Here is a 21592-nt window from a genome sequence, read left to right on the forward strand (position 1 = left end):
TACAGGAACAGAGCTATGTGTCCGGGCTAAGGTCTATTTCTTGAGACTAAGAGGAAATCAGAAGCCAAGCATTAAAACCATGAATAATACAAGTTCAAATAAACTCAGCCATAAAGAGATTCTACCATGCAGCCAAACAAGGGCAAAGGTGTAATAATTGCTGGACCTGTAAGTGATTGCCACCTAATTATAAAGAGCAAAATTTATCACTGGAAACTTACCCATAAATGACCCAGTCATTGTAATCAGTACAAAAAGACTTCATCTCTTCTAGGCATGTTAAGGAACTTAAATACAGATGTAATGGGTGAGGAGACAAGGAAACCCAGGAGAGCTTTAGAAACAATAAAAAGAAAAATGGAAATCGTAAGACAGAAATGTGCAATCCACAAGGTTTTAGAGATATCACTGGCTAGGTCTCTGGGCGAGGTGGCCATTTGGGGAGTGAACCAGCGGATGGAAGATTCTCTATGGCTCTCCTCTCTCTGTGACTCTTCCTTTCAAATAATAAAAGAAGTTTTTATGAACTTGAAGAAAGTTTGATAAAAATCATCAAACTTGAAGCATGGAGAGAAACAAAGGATTTAAAAAATAAACAGAGACACCGTGAGGTTTCTCAAGCAGTCTACCCACAACCAACTGGTGTCAAGGTGGAATGAAAAAAAGCTAAGAAAGATTAACACTTTTTTCCAAATTCAAGGGGGAAAATGAGTCCACTAAGAAACAGAGCAAGCCCCAAGCTAGAATCATATAAGGAAAAACGCAAAAAAGGGTATTGTATTCAAAGGCACATTAAAAAAAAAAAACCAACTATATTTAAAAAAATCCTCAAATCCCAATACGTAAAAGATACAAGGGCGATGGCTGACTCAGCACAAGGCACAATGGGTCCCAAAAGACAATGGAACAGCGGCTTAAAATTGTTCAGAGAAAAATATCTCACTCCAGAACATTAGGCTTTGCAAAAATGTTTCCAAAAATGAAGACAGAGATCGTTACAAATAAACCTGAGAGAATTCCTTTCACCAGGATGCCCAAACTACAAAGAAAAAAAAAAAAAAACTGAAAGAAATTCTCCAGGCTCAAGAAAATGGAAACAAGATGTAAATCTAATGCTGGGAAAGGTCAGAGTCGTGGGAGTGGAATAGAGGTGGGTAAATAGGTTACAGCCTACTGAGCATTTAAAGCAAGAAAAACAGCACCGTGCAGTGGTTTTAGAACATATGAAGTAAAATACATAAACAGCAGCGCCAAGGATAGAGTGTGAACTGAACTCCTCTGCCTAAGATTCATATATTACCTATACAACAGTACACGAGTTAGACAAAATCCAAAACTTCTTTGAGGACTGACATGACACTGCAATTGGAAAACGCCACATCTGATCTCCTATGATGGGCCCCCCTCAAAAGGCAGGTGCACTAAGAACATAGCAAATGACCTTCGTTCTATGTGGATAGCTTATCTATGCAACAGAAGTGGAGTCTATGTTTAGATTTGGGTCTCATGCCCAACGTATTTTATTTATATATATGAAAAGATTCCAAAATCTAAAAAAAAAAAAATCCGAAATCTAAAACAACACTTCTGGTCCCAAGAATTTGGGGTAAGGGATAATGAACCTGTACTATGCATCCCAGAGAGACTGGGATAAGTTAGGACCAAGATCATAGCCTTACTTGAGCAATAATTAAAGAAGGAAAGGAAGGAAGGAAGGAAGGAAAGGAGAGAGGGAGGGAGGGAGGGAAGGAAAGGGGGAGAGAGGCAGAAAGAGAGAGAAAGAGTGAGAGAAAGAGAAGAAGGTAGGAAGAGAGGGAGGGAAAAACAACAAAAAAGCTAGTTCCATGGTCAGCCCTAGGGGTATCTGGGAGAGATTCCCTGCCTGTGCCAGCCTACTCAGATGCAGAGGCTGTGCTACACTGGGGCTGGCCCACCCAAACACTGTGCCACACTTAGGTGGGCTTGGCAGGTAGGCTGGAGGGAGGTGTGGCTGCCTGTATGGGGGCTGATGGGCTGACAGTATATCACAACACGGAAGCCTCAGTCTATCACTCGGCCTCAGTCAAGGCCAAGGTCACAGCCACATTCCAGTGGTCCAGCCTCAGTCCCAGGCTCCCTCAAGCTTGTCCCACCTGAGATATTCTCATGGTATTAAAATGACAGAAAGCTAACTCCTGCAAGCCCACAGCTGCTGTCCAGCCCCTCACTCAGAGCAAATGTTCGTTCTCCTTTCTGGGAGCATCCACAGGGGAGACAAGCTGAGCTCCCAGCCAGTACTCTCACATTGGCGTCTGGCTGCATCGCCATGCCTAACCTGGGCAGTCAGCAGGCTCGGCCCAGAGAGGTTCTGTGCATTGTTCAAGGGTACACAGCTGGTGAGTGGTGGTGATGGGTCTGGTGCTTGTGCCAGCTCGATTCTGCAGCCCTTTGGGAGGGGGTCCTCCTCATTGTCCAGGCTCCTGGGAGAACCCGCACATCTCCAGAAGAATGAGGCCCTTAGCTAAGACTCCTGATTCTAACCAAGACTCCGGAACATGCCCGTGGAAGATGAGAGGAACACCTGTTATGGAGCCACAACACCTGCCCATTCTAAAGGTCACCCAGGGCAAGATGTGCAAAAGCCCGGGATCTGCTATCTAAACACAACTCAAGAAAGTCCCCAAGGATGTGGGTTCCAGGAAGCCCCTGGGCCAACCTCTGCTCTTCAGGCTGTTGGTGATTCCTGCTGTGGGGCTACCAGGGGCTGCGAAGGGATAGGAGGGGCTGCAGCCATCCCCGGAAGGCACGGCAGCAGCCACCTATCTGAGTGCGGCCGGGCTGCCCAGGTGCTATTGGCAGTCACTGGAGCTTCCTGGCAGCTCTCCTCTGCTCCCACCAGCATCATTCCCAGCTAAAGCAGAAGGCAGGGGCAGCAGAAGCAGGTGAACAGGCTGGCGTGGGAGTCGGGACTTGGAAAGGAAAAGATTGAAACTTTAGATGAGAGGACACAGAGCAGGCCAAGGGCTTGTGGCAGCAGAGAGCCAATGTGGCTGTTTACTGGGGTATCTGCCAGGTAGAGGCCAGCTTAGCAGGTCCAGAGGGGGTTTTGTGGGGGTGGGGGGGAGGCAGAGACTGCTCAGGTGAAATGGAGAGAAATTACCGTCTAGGCAATGGCACACATGGCATTGCAGCTGCTGGCCCCAGGTTCTGGCACGACCATGAGGCCACTGAGCCCACTGAGCCCACAGGAGAGGTGCTCGGGGCCCCCAGACCCTCAGCTCTCCAGCTGCGCATACCCCAGGCTTACCTCCAATTTTCGCATTGTATGCTATGCCCACAATGCAGTATGAATTGTTTGCAGAAGCCGCAACTTCTCCCGCACAGCGAGTGCCATGTCTGAAGCAAAGGAGAAAACAAGGTGAGGGCCCAGTCCTGGTAATTCCTGGGGATCTGTAAGCACCCCAACCTAACATCTGCATCCTTTTCCATCACCATCATTGTGCACCTGGAGACAGCACCAAGCCAGGCTTGGCACAGCCCTTCCTGGATCCGGCAAGGGGCATGCCCCTGGGCAGCAGGGGTTAGAGGCACATGCTCCCGGCACCCTTGGCCACGTTCCTACAAGGGGACTATCAACACATCGCTTGACACCAACAGGTGTGACATCAGTACCTGTCTATCTGAAAGAAAAAACCAACTGGCACCAAAGTCTCAGGTCATGTCCCCTGTGTTGCTATGGCACTACACTGCCCCTGGGGACAATCGCCTCAGCATTGCCACTGCTAGCTAAGCAGCAGCCAAGCACGCAGCTCTAAGCTTGATGCTCTGCACCAGCGGAGGGCGGGGGATGGGAGGAGAGGGAGACCGTGAAGAAATTACGAGAATAACAAATGGCTATCTTCAGTAATGAGTCCATGTTCAATGTGCCACCTCAAGTCAATTCCTTCCATGGAGGCCAAAAATATGGGCAAATTTAAACAGTGCGTGGCTGTAAAGAGCCCATGGGGATTGGAGTCATCGATTCAAATTTAAAGCTGCCTTCACAGCGCTTTGGAAGGGCAAGGCTGTTGTCCTCGGTGACTGGGCTCGGCCCCAGGGCCGGCGCTGGTCACAGGGCACACAGCTCGATTCGATCCTGCCCTTCAAGGGTCACTGCCTGGAATCCGGATCATTGTTCCATGCCCTCCCCTGCTGTGGGGCGGCAAGGGCACCCTGAGACGTGAGGCCACAGCCTCTGCTGGCTCCCGGGACACTGCAGCCCAGCAGGGCCTCTCCCCAACCGGACACCATGCCACACCTTGCATGCAAGGTTTAGAAGCAGGGCAGCCTGCAGGTTGAGCCAGGCAAGCGCCTGGTCCAGAATAAGGTGCTTCTCTTGCTGTTTCTGGAAGAACACTAAGGGCTCAGGGCATGCCCCCCTGTCCCCATCTCCTGCCCGGCAGAGGGTCCAGCCAGCAGCATGCATGAGTATCCAGGGCCTGGACTGTCCAACAACAATCCCCGTGGTGCCCTGACAGCCACTTGGTGGGCTTCTTGCCTATCCCCCCTTCTTGGGCGGTCTCTAAGATGACTCCTACAATGTCCCCCAATGGGCACGGATCTCCAGCCAGGGAATGGCAGAGCTAGGCATCGGCTAGCAGCACTCAGGCCCCTTTGCGCAGCTCCTGAGGTCAAGGATGGGACCAGTAATGCTCAGGCCTGTGCGCTCCAGCACACCATGGCTGTTCGCTCAGCCAGCCCCAGAGACCCCTCAACTTTCTCTATTCCAACACAGCCAGACACTGGAACAGTTTCTATTTCCAGCTGAGCCACAGGAGCTACACCACTGTAGGAAGAGGCTGGCTCCAGAGACGCCTCCATTCGTGGCCTGCAGGGTTGTGTGGACACAGCTTCTGGCTCCTGGTAGAAGCCCAATGGACAGTGTTGGGGTGGGCAGGGAAGCAGCCTCAGCCTGTGCTACATCTGGGACTGTCACATGCAAGCTGCAGCTGGGGGCGGGGCGAGCCAGGAGGACATGGAGGAGGGTCCAGAATGACATACTTATTCTCGTTGCTGGCGTCATATCGTGGAGATGGGTCATAGTCGTTTCCATTGACGTCATAGCTTGCGTAGGAATCCTACCAATGAAGCCACAGTGAGAGTGGGGAAATGACCCAGCACTTACACAAATCTGTCTTCTGTGATTTTTTTTTTAAAGGCTTCTCTTGGAAAATAAAGGAAACCACACTCTGGGTTTTCCCCTGACTTTATCCATCCACATTCACAACTTTTTTTTTCACTGTGGTAAAGCCCTTATGAATAAAACTTGCCATCTCAGTCACTTACAGGTGCACAACTTGGTGGCATAAAGCATGTTCTCACTGAAATGGAAACACCACCACCCTGTTTCCTGAACTCTTAAACCTGCAAAACTGGAGCTCTGCTCTCACCGCTCCTCCCCAGCCCCTGGCGGCCAGCACTCTACCCCTTGCCCCATGGCTGGAATCTCACAGCTTCTGTCCTGGGGAGTGATGGCGTCTCTCCCTTAGCATGTCCAACCAACCCATCCACGTGTCCACAGACGGACGAATTTCCTTCACTTTTTGTTCATTTGCTCACATCTTTGAATAGCAGTGATCACAGGGCTGTGTGTCTGCCTTCTAAAACACATCAGATCAGAAAAGCTGTCTGGTGCGGTGGGCATAGACTTCAAAACTCGCCACAAAGGGCTCCCTCTGCGGATGTCAAATGGACCTGATGTGGTATACTCAGCCCCTCTTGGCCGCAGGCTCCTGAGAACATCTAATGATTTTCTCCTATTTGCCCTGTGCCAGGTTCTCTTCTCCACCCTTATAAGCGCCATGAATCCTTACCATAATGCTGGGAAATAACCTCCTATATGACCCCATCCTGCAGCTGGGCACAAAAAGGTCATCGGTTTGCTCAAGGTCCCCGAGTTGTGCGACGAGCCCAGGCAGCCCATGTCTTAACCCTATGATGATGGCCCCTATCACTAAAGCCCTACAATGCCCATCTTGACTATGGGTTTCTTAATTCACCTGAAAGGCATCCTGGGACCAGCCCAGTTGACAGTGTGCACCTGTCAGCACAGGGGCTTGACTTACATAATTGGGGGCCAGGTCAGGGTGATTCCGCTCTATGCCGTCGTCCAGGATGGTGACCACCACGTTCTTCCCCGTGTAGCCCCTCTTCCATGCTGCCTGCACATTCATCTCCGACCGGCACCGGCTGTTCTTGTCGCCACAGTGCTACGTGCACAGACCACACAAAGCCCCCCACCCCACAATGCCTTGACATGCACCCTCTGCAGACAGATGCCCGGGGCACACCCACAGACAGGGCCTTATGTTTGCCAATCAATACGAGGAGACCCCAGCCCCACCTCTTCCTCCCCTCCCAACACACAGGCGGTACAAAGTGAAGGGTTTCTCTTGCTTTTTCTGCACCTGGCACTTCTGTCATTCTCCCCTCCCATCAGTGAGGGTGTCAACTTGCCTGCTTAGTTCTACACCAAATGACTTCTCTGTCTAAGGAGAGCCACCCAGGCTACTTCAATTTCAGAGAAAACTCCCGAGGCAGCTCTCATGGTGTCCAGACTTATAGGCAGAAGTCATGAGAAGCTGGGGCTGTGTTGGGGAGCTACATGACCCCCCTGCAAGCTGGGGCCCCCACTCACCATGTACCACATGTTGGACCAAATGGGGTCATTGAAATAAAGGGTCTGCGTGTCGCTCCGCACCTGTCTCTTCACCCTGCGCTTCACCGTCTGTTGCTGTAGCCACTTGACCTGTCAGGGAGAAATGACATTACTGCTTGCTAGGGTTTGCACGGAACGTAAGCATGTCTCCAACAGTTCATGTGTCAGAAGCCTAGTCATTGTCAGTGGGGCAGGGGACAGGTGGCAGGACCTAGAAGTGGGGAACTCTGGAAGGTGAGAGTTTGGGTTGCAGGGACTCCACACTAGGGAAGATCAGCGGTGATTTCTTGCAGTGAGTTTTCATGAAAGCAAAGCCACCCAAGCACCTCCTCCCACCTCTCTGCACAGCTGTTTCTCCTTGTGCTTCTCAGCCATGCTGGGATGTAGCCAAGGGCCCTCACCAGAGGCCACTTGGTCTCAGACTTTCAGCTTCCAAACCTGTGAACTAAATGGACTTTTTCTTTCTACACACCCAGTCCCAAGTGTTTTGTCTGAAAAATGGAGTGATGGGAACTGGTACTGTGCTGCCGCAGGCTGAGCCACTGCCTAACACCAGCATCCCATGGGAACACCTACTTGAGCCCCAGTCATTCTTCTACCGATCCAGCTCCCCACTCACAGCCCCAATGCTTGGGCCCTTGTCATCCACATGGGAGACCCAGATGGGAGTTCCAGGCTCCTGGCTTGAGCCTGGCCCAACACTGGCCACTGGGGCCATATGGGGAGTGAATCAATGCATGGAAGCTTACTCTCTTTTTTTCTTTGTCTCTCCCCGCTTCTACCTTTCAAACAAACTTTCTCTTGCTTTAAAGAAATAAATGGACTGTTCCTAAAACAACCACCTGGACAGTGCATTCCAAGGGGACATTTCTATTCCATTTATTTTATTTTTAATTTAATGTAATTTAATTGTATGCTTTATTTATCTGAAAAAGACAGTGAGTGAGTGAGTGTGTGTGTGTGTGTGTGTGTGTATGTGTGTATGAGAGAGAGGAAGAGAAATTTTTCATTTGCCAGATCACTTTCTAGATGGCTACAACAGCCTGTGCTGGGCCAGGATGGATCCTGGAGCCAGGAGCTTCATTTGGGTACCCACATGGGTAGTAGCACTTGGGCCATCCCTGACTGCTACCCCAGGAGGTTAGCAGGGAGCTGGATGGGAAGGAAGCAGCCAGTGCTCCTAGGGGATGCTGGAATCGGAACACTGGTTTTACTCCACAATACTGCTCTGCCATTTTTACTTCAGAATGAGCATATTTGAAAAATTCTGAATTTGTGTGCATATCTGGAAGGAAGAAATAATATCACTTTGATTCTAAAGTGATTCCACCAAGAGGGGGTGGAACTTGTGGAATTGCCAATAAATTATCAGGTGATCCTTATCCCCTCCCCCAAAGGAAATTCAGGTAAGGCGAGAGGAGGAGCAGAGAGGGAGGCCACAGTTTGATCAAGCTGTCATGGGAGCTGTCGCAGGATAAGCACTGGAGTAAGCAAACCACTGATCCATACAATGGAATCTGACAGCCACTGGAAATGCAGTCCTGACACGAGCAGAGAAAACTCCAGAAAAGATGCAGCAAAACATTAAGCGCGGCAAGGCCCGGACGCTGACATTATCACGGACTCACACATTTCTAAGTGCTCTACTCCTCTTTCAGTTGGCAGATTTATCTTCACAATCAAGGAACATAATTCGAGAGGTAGCATAAAGGATTTAAGGCAGAGAACAGGAATCCGGCTGGCTGGGCCAAAACCCAGTGGTAGTCAGTTCATCTCCCTGAGCTGTGTGTTCATCCACAGAAACTGGATCATTGTTGCCAAGTGGGATCATCTAGAAGGAGCCCAGACGAGGGTTGCGTGCATGGTCAGTATTGTCACTATGTGTTGATTTACTGCAAGACCAGAGACCGCGCTCTCAGCTGCCAGTTCCTTGCCCAAACAGCCTCAAAAGCTCAGGCTGGGCCAGGGCAAAGCTAGGAGCTGACAACTCTGTAAAGCCTCTCCCAACGGGCCTGCCACCTTGGGGTGCGTTAGAAGAAAATGTGCAGGGACCTGAACCCGGGCTGATATGGGATGCAGGTGGCCTGCCCCCTCCTTTTTTTTTTTTTAAAGTTTCCTGGGGGTGGGGCAGGCATTGTGCTGCAGTGGCTCGGACCTCTTGGGAAGACCACACCCCTAGGAACAGATCCCGACACCTTGGCTTCTCATCCAGCTTTCTACTAATATACCCACAGCCTAAGGGCCACCAAGCTCCGTTGGCAGCCTGGCAGCCCTGGTGGGCACCTGGTCCAGAGAATGCCCACACGGTGGCTGCTTAGGAGCCCTGCCAAGAGCTCAGTCGATTTGGGTTCTGTCACTTACAAAAGTCTCAGCTCCAAGTTCAAGATCATCTGTAATTGCTCCTGGAAGGCACTTCCAAAGTACTTGAAACACTGAGACATTCTGCTTACTGCACCTACTGATAGTAACCCACAAAAGCCATAACTTGAGAGATCTGATCTTGTGTCAAACACCCAGGTCAGGATCTGTCCTGCATCCTGCCAGATGAAGCCCAGCACCCGCTGCCAGGCTGTACCCCAAGCCACCCTGCAGAGAGAGACGGAGATGAGTAGCTGACTTCCCCCAAAGTTAGTCAGCATTTGCCAAAAGGCTTGGCTCTGCTGCAGAACCCTATGTCGACACACATGGACTTGAGGCACTGCCTGGGTCACAGCTGAGACCCTGGCCTGGTGTTTGAGGTCAGAGTCCGTTAGGGGTCCCCCTCCTACTGCTGGTACTGCTAAGTCTAATGCAGAGGGTTCTGTGGAGCTGAGGCCACAGGGTGGGAACCCTAGGGAGGGAGAGGGGACTGAGGGCAGAAACTCTTGACTAATGTTTAAAGCGTGGAGTAGCCTGCGTGCACCCCAGGGGCACACTCTGTCCAGAACCACCACCTGCGCCAAAGGCCTCCTGGACCCCACGTCTCACGCTGAGCATTCTCTTCCTGTATCTTGCTGGACCCAGGATGCTACCCCAGCTGGCATCTCCCATAGAAGCCACCTCAAAGTGAGCGGCATTGCAATGCCCTTGTTTTCCAAGTCGGAATGACCCGGGGTTTTTCTCTAATGTTCCCTAGTCATCAACCTTACAGTGTCAGACTCCCAGCCTGCAATAAGTCACCTACGATGGCCACTATCCCCTGGATCCATCAGGTAGTCACAATGGTCTCCAGTGGGGCACCCTGGCCTCCATCCTGCATGTGACAGCACAGGATGGATTCCTGCACTCCATGTCACCCCCAGGCCAGTCACAGTGCCCAAAACCTCAGCAGCCTGCCCTACCTCTTGGCATAGCAGGCTGGGGCCATCCACACCACCCCTGGAGCAGCAGCCCCAACACTGCCGCCTCCCTGAGGCCCGGTTGCTTCTCCAGTCTATCGCTTCCCACCTCACTGGACTGACCTGGGCTCAGCCTTCAACCCTCACCACCATCTGGAAACTTCCAACACCCCAAGCTAGACAGGGCAGGGCTTCCCCTTCAGGCTTCCCCAGGAATGTTTCTCTCCCAACTGCACCTAAAATGTGGCATGGAAACCCATCTTGCCCTTAGTGACAGGGATATGTTCCCGCAGCTTGCAGCTGATGGCTGCCCAGGGCACTGGAGACGAGGGGCTGGTCTGCTCTGGACCGGCATGTCTCCCAGGCTTCAGCCTGGAACAGGAGGGGCCACAGGAGCCAGTTACATCATCGACCTGGCGGGATTCCAGTTGACCAATGGCACACCTGAATGGACATTCCTTACATAGTTGGGGCATGGACAGCCCCTTTGCCTGCCCACGTGTCTAGAGGGGTATAAAACTCCTCCACACGTATCTCAGATGCCCTTTTTGCGTCCCTCTTCCTTCCCCTCTACACAAAGGGGGCCCAGGAGCAGATTTTCCAATAAAGCTTCCATTACAACTCTGAACAACTTGCTGATATTATTCCAGCAGCGGGCGGGTGGTCGGTGGTCATCACCTAACAGCAGCACGCTCTGCCTGTAACAGGCACCTGTGCAGTACTCAAACACTGACCTTCTCAGTGGAAAACCAAACTGAAAGCTGGCCTGGGATGAATGCAAAGCCAGGCTTCTCTCAAGGGTCAGAGGTCAGGGCCTGTGCGGCCCCAGCCTGCAGGTCTCCAGGGGTTTTTCTGTTTTCCCTCCCCCCATCAGCATGCCCCATGCAGGCAGGGCCTATGCAGGCAGGGCCTATGCAGGCAGTGCACACTGCTGCATCTCAGGCAAGACCTCACTAAGTGTTTCTCGAACAAAGGAATGAAGTGACACACAGACTTCTAAGTAGAAATAGTGTGTCTCCAGTCTCTGGCGATGCTGGCTGGCTTTTCTGTGGATGATCATGTCACTCGCCGAATCCTTGTCCACCATTCCTGGGGTCCTGTTCCCGTCGGACTGATTGCTTCCGGCCGAGCCGGTCCGTCGCAGATCAGCCATGAAGGAACCCGGGGTGGCAGGAGCTGGGCTAGCCCAACGCCATGTGGAGCCCAACCCAAACCTTGTCTCTGCTCAAACCGATTCAGCACCTGGATCTCCAGAAGTCTGCGCTGGAGAGGATGAAGTCCCACCCCCACTGTCCTTTCAGACATTTCCTGTCTGCCTCTGGCTCAGCATGCAGCCCACATAGCAAGGAGAGCTCTCCGCAGCGGCAGGAACAGCATCCCATGACGGTCTCAAGGTTACAGCCACTGCGAGATCGTCTGCCTCTCCAAAGCCAGGCCTTCCTCCACTTTTCTCCTGGGGAAGTGCAAACTAAACACACTGCAAAAGATGAGCTAAACTCCAAAGAGGCTCACCCAGAAACCCCACTTCCTAGCAGGACCCCACCAGACGTCATGGTCATTAACATCTTGGAACTCACACGTGTCCAACCACATGTCCAGGCACGGTAGTCCTGGCCATGTTCTCTTGGCTGTGGCCAGAAGCCTGCAGGACACGTGAGGCCTCGGTATGACAAAGGACACACATGGGAGGGTGTTTTAAAGCTCCTGCCTGCCCCTAAGCCAGAGTCACCAGGGAGGAGCACAAAGGCCTGCTTGTGTGCACCCCAAGCCATGCCTGGGGATTCCTACGAGGTGTGGGGTTCTAGAGTCTGTTCTGAGATGGACAAAGCCAATAAAGAACCTTAAGAGACTCCTTTCTGGAGCCTCCCAGGGTCCCATGTAGCAAACACACTCTTGAACCAAGAGGCTCCCTCACCCACCTGCTAAGTCCCCAACAGCAGCACCAGGGGCTTCTGTGGCCCGCGGACAGCTGCCTCGAGAAGGGAGACAGCCCTGGCAGCTCGCTCTCCCCTCCTTCCTCACACGTGGGAGCAGGACCAGGGGGACCCGGCCAAGGAGGAGGTCAGGGACCTCCAACCTCCAAGCCACTGCGATGGGCAGGACCTGGCCTAAGCAGCCCCCAGGGCACCTCAAGCTGAAACCTCCTCCCTGTTGTGGGGTTGTGTGGTATTCAAGAAAACAGATCTAACCTGCTGAGGCTGTTTAAAGAGAGAGGGAGAGAGAGAGAGCAGCTGACAACTTTCACAGTTCTTCCAGGATCCCGGATGCTCAACAATTGTCCAGCTTAGCAGCTCTCCGGGAGGAGGGAAATGGGTTCCTTCCCATGGACACAACAGCTGTCACTCCTGGAGGGCAGTGGGGGACTAGCACCGTGAGGCAGGGATGGTGAAATGGCTCCACAGGGCCCCCTGCAGCTGGCTTTCAACCACCTTGGGGCAGGGCCGGGGGTGACAGCGTGACTCCTGCGGTCCAGGACAGCAGACAAAGCAGTCAAGTAGATTCTCGGGGCCTCGAGACTCTCCCATGGCACCTGGGATCCTGGCCACCCCTGCTCTTCGCCCTTCCACACCTGCAGACAGCATCTGAGGTCATGGCCAGTGTTTTCATCAGAGGAGGAGATCAGCCAAACACATGCTGAGGAAGGACCACGTGATGCCACAGTGTGGAGGCGGCCCTCTGCCTTCACCTGCCCTAACCTTGAACCCTAGCAACCCGGAATCATGTTATGTAAACCACTCAGGTGCTGGTGCACTTGGTCAAGGCCGCCCCAGCAAATGATCACATGTGTGAAGCCAGCATGATGCCAATGTGCCCAGCCGACCAGCCCCTGCTGGCTGGGGCTGCCTTAGCAAACACCAGATGCAGCCTGGCTCACTGACGCCCCCTTCAGGGTTTCCAGCAGCATTTAACCAAGGTGGACCATGATGGTCTTTCCAAGCATTCCTACAGAAAAAAGCTGAGAAGTGAAAATCCAGGGCCTGTTCCTGGAACCTAAACTCTGTAAACGGGGACCCAGCTCAATCAACACGCACTAAGCCGGTCGTCCACCTGCTATCGATTCAGTGACCAACAGACATGCCAGCGAATACAAACTGGCCGTGGAGAGCACTGCATTGCATCAGCAAGAGATGAACTCGCACATGTCCAACCACGAGCTCCTCCTCTCCCCAGTGCATCGTCCTCAGGCCAGTTGGTTCACTTCTCATAGTCTCTCCCCTGCCTGCTGACTGCAACTCCCAGGACCAGCTGCAGACCCCCTGCCGGCCCTGGCTAGCTCCCAGGCACACAAATGCTCGCACCATCAAACAGTGCCCCATGCCCCCTTCTCCGAGGTCACACCCAGAATATAAACCTGCAGCTGCTTGGCCAGGCTGGAGGACTGGCGCAGGCTCCCAGGAGCAGGGCTGCAGGTGCATGGGGAGTGGGGCGGGGCTGGCAGCAGCCAGTGCCGAGGGGAGGAGTGATGGCCACTGAGAATGCCCCTAAAGGGCCAGCAGGACCGTGCCTCAGAGGCCACAAGGTTGCCAGACCAAAGAGGGCCTGGGACTTAACAGTTCATGTCCACTCCTTGGCAGCAGGGACAGCAAGTGGATGGGGGTGAGGATGCTCCTCAGGGGGCCAGCATGGAGGGCAGTGCAGGGGTCCCAGTGACGGAAAGCAGGTGGTTACCCTAGGTGAGGGGTGCAGGCCAGGATGAGCAAGGTTGTGGAACAGCTCCAATGAACGGGGCAAGGCTGGGGAGTTTTGGGTTTGCACCTCGGCATCAGACATGCTTTCTCTGAGACACAGCAATGAGCCATCTGTGTTTGGGACATTGTGACTTGGAGACATTGATAAGACAGACAACCAAGTGAATGTGCTGGACATGCGGGTCACATGATGAAACAGCAGCAGCTTCCTAGGAGTATTTTAAAACTCCAACTTTTTGCCAATTCACAGCGGCTGGGCCACTTAGAACCAGCTGGGCTATGCTGAGAACATGCGGGGACGGCCTGCTATTTCCGTCCTCCCAGGCGCCATGGATGGGCGTCACAATTGCTGTCACCATCGGTTGGGGACAGCCTGAGGCTTCCTCTCCCCCTGGCAGCCAGTGGCCACCCCTGCTCTCGCTGGTTACTGTCCAGCAAGCCCAATCTGGTCACTTGCTTTCCTTAGGCCTTTATTTACTGGGGACTTTGTGTTTGTTTGCTCTGCGAATGGCTGCAGCACACCCAACTGTCAGATAAAACTCCAGCTGCGACAGATGGAAGGATCAGCCCCACGCTGCATCACAGCTGGAAGAAACCTGAGCCCCGGTTACACTCTGGGGGCAAAGTCTCCACTGACAACACATAGGGCTTGCTCAGCTCTGGAACCCACACGGCAATGTGGGGAGCTTTCAAGTGCTACAGGGACGCCTCAAGTTCAAGTCGGGGGCTCCCACTGCCACAGAAGGACCTCCCTAAGCATATCTTTACCCTCCCATTCCCACCACCAAACTGGCTGAGAAGGGAAGGGGAGGGCGGACAGGGCTGAACCCGACTCATCCGGCTAAAATGTACGGTTTGGAAGACACAGGCAGCAACAGCTAACTGAAAGCCAGCTTGGAGCAGGCCCAGCACGAGTAATTGAAAAAAAATCCGTGAGCCCTTTCAGCTATTGGCTGACGCGGAGGGAGCACCCAACCTTCTCCAGACTCTTGGCAAAGGAGCAAGTTAAAAACAAATGCTTTCAGTTTGGTGAAATGACAGCCCTCGGAAAACCCAGGGATGACAGAGAACTCGGCTTACACTCGGGCTGTTCTCCCCGGGATGGGCCCATCGACCGCACAGTTTGAGTAAAATGACCCTTTTCAAAGATGGTAAAAATAGAGTCACATCAAGGTAATTAGGAGTGTAAGGGAAAGAACAGCACAACCCTGGGAGAGGATTGTTGTAAAAAGACGCCTATGAGTGTGTGAGTGTGTGAGAGAGTGTGTGAGTGTGTGAGTGTGAGTGTGTGTGTGTGTGTGTGTGTGTGTGTGTGTAGGCATGCGTATGAGAGTCTGAGTGTGAACGTGTTTGAGAGCTCCTGGGTGCACGTGAGAAAGTGCTTGCAGGATCATAGAGAACTACACCACCTCCCCTCCCTCCATGTGCTGCTGTAACAAATGCACACTCCATTCGTTTTTAGGTAACTATGGGGAGGATCGTAAATTCTGTCACTTATCGGAGCTCTCTTATACAATAGAGACTGGAGCTAATTAAAATAAAATGCCATCTGTATTCAATCGAACTCTATCCTAAGCCCTATAACATTCATTTCCAGTTCAGTCATTCAAATGTAATGGCAATTTTGCATTCCAATGTCCCTGAATAATATTAACTCATCTTTTCCTTTGGTTAATAATATTAATGACAAGGCTCTCCAGATGTTAAGGTGTCACCCAAGTCCTCAGCTAACACAGAAAAAACCCTTCTGATGCACTGTGATAAACCATAACCTTAAATACTTATCTCAAACAGCTCATTCTGCCAAGCATTTAATCAGAGCCACTAGGCAAAGTAAATATTAGTCAGACGGATGCCTAATTGATTTGCTTTGCCTTAAAACTCAGCTAATTTGAATCGAGGTATTTTAGTTGCAATTCTGAATTCATAATTGGCTCAGCTGTCTACATGCATTTCCTGAGGCTACAACTTTAATGAGAACTGCGAGAGAGACAATCGGCCAATCACGTGGAGGCTGGGCAGGGCTGGGCCAGCCGGGCTGTTTACCTTTCCCAGTCTTTCTTCTTTACTGGCAGGAGGCTTTGATAGCAGGCCTGCCAGGAGCTTGTTAGGAAGCTGTGCATAAAAGGGGACTTGATTCAAAAACACAAAAGTGCCGTAGACTCTGGTTAGGAAATCTACCTTTCCTTCTGTCGCCTGCGAGGAGACAGCCAATCACTGGGAACACTTTGCCGGCAGATCCAAAATCACGGAGCGCTTTCAAACCTCGAACTAGTCCACGAAACAGCTCCCTGCTGCAGGAGGCGGCACGTCTGGGGCACAGGGACCCTTTCACTTGCCTGGAATCCGTCTCTGCTGCTGTGGCATACACAGGTCTCTGGTCCCAAGGGCACAGGCCTGCCTTTGGCGGCACAAAGCCTTGGCCCCAGCAAGTGCACAGCTGGAAGAGCACTGGAGCTGAGGACTTCTGAAAGTTTTAAAGTTGAGTCACCAAAAACAGAGGCTCTAGAATAGCACAGATGAAGGCACCTTATCTACTCTGCCTTCACACTGACAAGAAGCCCACTTCCCCAGCCTATCCAGGGAGTGTGCACCATAGGGGGCTTGCAACAGCTCTCTACTGGACCAATCAAGCAAGGCTCAGTGAACTGCTCAGCTGCTAGTGAGAAGCTACAGCGACTTCCTTGCTGGCTTGACACCTTATCCAGTATGACAAGTGACAGTCACTTGGAACTTCCCAGAACACAGGTGCCCGCGAGGGTCACCCTGCACTCCTTGTTCAGGTCTCCCCTGCCACGCCTGTCTTGTGTGTGGGGGGGTCTGCTTACACCCCTCTGCCAGCCCCACTCTGTGAGAATTAGCTACTACAGCCGGTCTTTGCTCCCCAGAGCAAGAAAATATTCCAGCCCTTTGGGAAAGTATTCTTTCAAGTTCTCATGGTGTATGCACAAGTCCATATAATCATAACCCCATATGATTCCACGAGGTGGTGCGTGTTAAAAAGATCCTAAATATATGGTAATCTTTGATATACTGTTTCTTTCATTGCTATTAAGAAAAATGGAATTGTCATAATTTTATATCTATTTCTTTCCATCTGTACATCTACCCACCCACCCATTCACCCACCCATCCATCCATTCCTCATCCACCCATCTATCCATCCACCCAATCATCTGGCCATCCACTCAACTATCTACCCATCATTTTACTCACTAACCCATCCATCCATCTATCCATCTACTACTGGTCGATCCATACATAAAGTTGTCCACCTACCCACCCATCCATCTATTCATCTGTTCCATTCATTCATCCATCCATCCACCTATCCACCTTTAAAACGAATTCAGAAACATACTCCAGGGGTTAGCACCATGGCATGGCCGACAGCCTCTGCCCAAACTGTTGACATCCCATCTGGCTGCCAGTTTGTGTCCCACTGCTCCACTTTCCATCCAGCTCCCTGCTAACGCATCTGGGAGAGCAGCGGGATATGTCCCAAGTGCTTGGGCTCTTGTACCATTGGGGAGACCCAGAAGAAGCTCTTTGGCTGCTGGTTGCAGATAGGCCTGGCTCTAGCTATCATGGGCATTTGGGGAGTGAGCCAGTAGACTGAAGATCTCTCTCTGTCTCTCCTTCTCTTTTTGTAACTCTTTCAAATAAAAATAAGTAAATAAATAAGCAGATTGAATGATAGCATCTTAAGTCTTAAAAGACATAATAATAGTCCAGACACGTCTGTGTTTTCAGAGCCCAGTTACATGAGTGAGCTCCCTGGGACCTCTTCCTCATGTTCTGCAGATCTGGACTCCCACAGAGCAAAGCAGACAGCACACCCAGGGTGACATGTCTCCCCCATCTGCTATGACTGTTGGTGAAACAGAATAAGGCAAAACCAAGAACCCCTTCCCCACAGATACCTCATTACACATTTTTCTCTGCATTTTTCTCTGGGAACAGCTGACCTTGTGTCACATACCAGGCAGGGAGCCTAAACTAGCATTTATCACACTGCTGCTAAGAGAAGACAACTTCCAGGTCAGGCACCATGAGGCTATAGGTTAAGTTACCATTGGGATGCCTGAGTCCCGTATCAGAGGGCCTGCTACTCCACCTGCTGTCCAGCTCCACAGGGAAAGCAGATGATGGCTCTGGCATTTGAGTCGCCTGCCCCCACATGGAAGACCCAGACAGAGTTTCTGCTTCCTGGGTTCAGTTGTTGGGGAGTGAACCAGCAGATGCAAGATCTCACTCTCTCTCTCTGTCCCTCTGTCAGTCTTCCTTTCAAGTGATCAGAAAAACCTTTTATTAACTGCATTAAAATTAAGATCTATTAACGTCCACATTTATTTATTAGGGTGGCTGCTACTTCATGCATGAACTTAGGTGATCCTCGGGACACGCAACGCCGCTGTGATCTGTCACACGCTTTTCTCTTGTCTGCATGAATTGTCAGTTCCACTGCCAACACCACTAGCCTTGCTGTGGACGAGCCAGCCACGAGGCAGATTTTAAAGGACCTGTGGAATAGGTGAACTTACTGAGGATTCACGTGGCTACCTCACATTTTTAATATTAACCAACTATCAGTTGACTGATAGGCATCAAATACTAATTTCAAATCTATGCTAGACGTTTAATTATCTACACAATAAACATGAATTACATTACAGCTTGAAATGTCAGCTGCTTTGGGGTGAGTGTCCAGTGTTAAGTCATCAGTTAAAATGTCTGTGTCCCATAGCAGAGTATCTGGGTGTGATAGCCGCTTCCGGTTGCCTGCCACCCACGGAGGAGACCTGCATGGAGTTTCCAGATTCCAACTTTAATCTGGCTCAGCCCTGCAAACCCTTGGGGAATGAGCTGGTGAAGGGACACTCTTTGTCTCTCCCTCTTTCTTCTGCTCTCCAATAAAGAATTTGAAAAAAAAAAAAAAGTAGCACCTTTTCAGAACTATTGTCTTAAATAAATCTCAAAGACTACATGAATGTTTCAGGAAAAATAGCTACAGTTATTTCCCAGGCTTAAAATGCCTAGTAACCTTTATGATCTCTGTGAAAACAAGCACGGCAACATCTGCCTGACCTGGAATTTCACTGTTGAAATGTTTGCTTCAACGGCCTAGTGTTTTACTTGATGGTGAGATTCACACCCGTATCTCTCTTGTAATGTTGGAACAGTTGGATGATTTCTGAAATATGAGTGGGTGCACACCACAATGGCTGCTGCCACAATGGTTCTGCTGAGAACTTAGATTGTGGGATCTGACATGTGGGATCTAACATGTGGGATCTGACATGTGGGATCTAACATGTGGGATCTGACGCACAGGATCTAACATGCAGGATCTAACACACAGGATCTAATGTGGGCTCTAACATGCGGGATCAAACATGTGGGATCTAACACGCGGGATCTAACATGTAGGATCTAACATGCGGGATCTAACACATAGTATCCAACACGTGGGATCTAACATGCGGGATCTAACACATAGGATCTAACACATGGGATCTAACATGTGGGATCTAACATGCGGGATCTAACACATAGGATCTAACATGTGGGATCTAACATGTAGGATCTAACACGCGGGATCTAACATGTGGGATCTAACACATGGGATCTAACATGCAGGATCTAACACACAGGATCTAATGTAGGATCTAACACACGGGATCTAACACATGGGATCTAACATGTAGGATCTGACATGTGGGATCTAACACGCAGGATCTAACACGTAGGATCTGACATGCAGGATCTAACACGTAGGATCTGACATGAAGGATCTAACACGTAGGATCTAACATGTGGGATCTAACACATGGGATCTAACACGCAGGATCTAACACGTAGGATCTAACGTGGGATCTAACATGTAGGATCTAACATGCAGGATCTAACACATGGGATCTAACATGCAGGATCTAACATGCAGAGGATCCAGATGGCTTGGTAGGCAGCTTCACCCCCACTTTGTCTAAATCCAGATGCATCTATAAAACAAATGTCCACCTCGAGCCACAGGAAAGCCCATACTCTGCCTTTAGGAACAGCCCCAGCCCGTGGATACCTGAGGGTCCATTCTGAGGAACGTGTGAGGGCCTCTACTACTGAGGGTCGATCTCTTAAAGGTTTTGCTGTGATAGAAATGGTAGTAATCCTCCAGGTTTCCAATCTGCAAAACAAGAAGGGAGAATCCATCAATCACTCTGGTGTCTAACAAGCAACATCCCATAAAAATCTTACCCTGTCCCCTGTTCCACTGAGGCTCATTCTGTCCCGAGGGAAAACACAAGCCTCACCCACCCCACCCTCCACCCCTGCCAAGCTTCCTACTTGCCTAGGGTCAGTATGTAGGAAAGGCGATATGGATTGAGACCCTCCCTTATAGACACACGAAGTTCTATTTCCCACAAATGGTACTCTTCACATCATATCCTTCACAGCCTGTGCTAGCTCAGTCAAGATGCCTTTAACATGAATGAATGTTCTTTTAGGGTCAGACATTGCCTAAGTAGCTAAGTTAGTGTCAAGTCAGGTCTACACCAAAATACTCAGAAACAAACTCCATCCTCTCCACCCCACGAGTCAACTGAAATATCTAAGAACAAACACTCAGTCTCAAGTGCAACACGGGAGCCAAAGAAAACACACAGACCCATCTGTTCCTCGGGACTAGGGGAGGGCCAGATGAGAACAGCCAGAGCCTCCAGGGTGTCCAGTTTGGCGGGACTGGGGGAGACGCCACAGGGCCCAGGACCTTGGCTCCAGGAAGAGCTGATCACCCACTTGTCTGAGAAGCCCTGATCATCATCGGGGGTACCTGCTTCTTGTTCTAACTCCCACTAGCTGCAAAACACACCCTTGGAAGCTATAAGTCAAGATGCAAGATTTGGACTAGCTCTTGATGGTTCTCTCTTACTGTGCCTAATTTACAAATTCCAGGAGGCCGGCACGGTGGCATTAACCGTGACTGCCATCTGTTTTACTGGCAACCCATAGGGCTGCAGGTTTGAATCATGGCTGCTCCACTTCTGATCTGGTTCCCTGCTCAAGGCCTGGAAAAAGCAACAGAGAATGACCCACGTACCTGGGTCCCTGCCACCCGTGTGGGAGATTCAGAACAATTTCCTGGCTTTGGTCAGGCACAGGGACAGCCACTGCAGCCAGCTGGGGGAGAATCCGTAGATGAAAGATTCTCTCGTCTCCCTTTGTAACTCTGACTTTCAAAATAAATTTAAAATAATAATAATAATAAACCTTGTCACAGGTGTGCATGTGTAGAAGACAGCACATACAGGCCTCACTAGCATTCATAGGTTTCCTGGGAAGGTCTGGAAACTTCTCTCCAGCCGACAAGCAGAGATCAACTAACCCCTTGCCTGCCTTCCTCATTCTCATCCATTCTGTATGCCATGGCTGACCCAAAGGCAGTGACGGCCCAACAGGGACCGAGATGCTGCGCGTGTCCCAGTCCACATATTCACCCAAAAGGACACAGCAGACAGAGAGGCTCACTAGTACCCTGCATTTCTCCTTCGCAGCAATGCAGAAATCTGGCTGCCTCCTGGTTTGGGGTTAAAAAACACCCCTTATCCTTCACATCAGGAACTACCCTTTTTCACTTAGGCTTGCTTCTAATACTTACAACCACAGAACATCAAATACCAGGACAGTCAGGAGAATCAAAACAGGTACCTCCTACACAGTGTCTACAACCTGCCAGGCTGTCAACCGATGGTGGCTGGCCCTGGAGCCAGGACAATCTCTCTGGCTTCTCTCCCAGTCCTTGCATTTTCTCTCTTGAGATCTGATCTGGCCAAATCTGGGTCTGTACTGGAACCCAACCTCTCTCCCTGCTAGATGACCTTGGGTCATCCTGAGACCAGTAACTACCACTT

General features: G+C 50.9%; 1 protein-coding gene across 3 annotated transcripts in view; it reads right to left on the reverse strand.

The window, feature by feature from the left end:
• PCSK6 (proprotein convertase subtilisin/kexin type 6) overlaps nt 1-21592 on the reverse strand; it is a 139591-nt gene that overhangs the window by 80821 nt on the left and 37178 nt on the right. For all 3 annotated transcript variants that reach the window (XM_040968765.1, XM_040968766.1, XM_040968767.1), the window contains exons 2-6: nt 19762-19866; nt 6656-6766; nt 6084-6227; nt 5020-5096; nt 3287-3375 (exon numbers count right to left, since the gene is read on the reverse strand). In XM_040968765.1, the coding sequence (XP_040824699.1) occupies nt 3287-3375; nt 5020-5096; nt 6084-6227; nt 6656-6766; nt 19762-19866 (526 nt within the window). The remainder of the gene's footprint in view (nt 1-3286; nt 3376-5019; nt 5097-6083; nt 6228-6655; nt 6767-19761; nt 19867-21592) is intronic.

The sequence above is a fragment of the Ochotona curzoniae genome, unplaced genomic scaffold (genome assembly GCF_017591425.1).
Source record: "Ochotona curzoniae isolate NIBS_2020 unplaced genomic scaffold, NIBS_Ocur_1.0 scaffold_4701, whole genome shotgun sequence".
NCBI classification, from domain to species: domain Eukaryota; kingdom Metazoa; phylum Chordata; class Mammalia; order Lagomorpha; family Ochotonidae; genus Ochotona; species Ochotona curzoniae.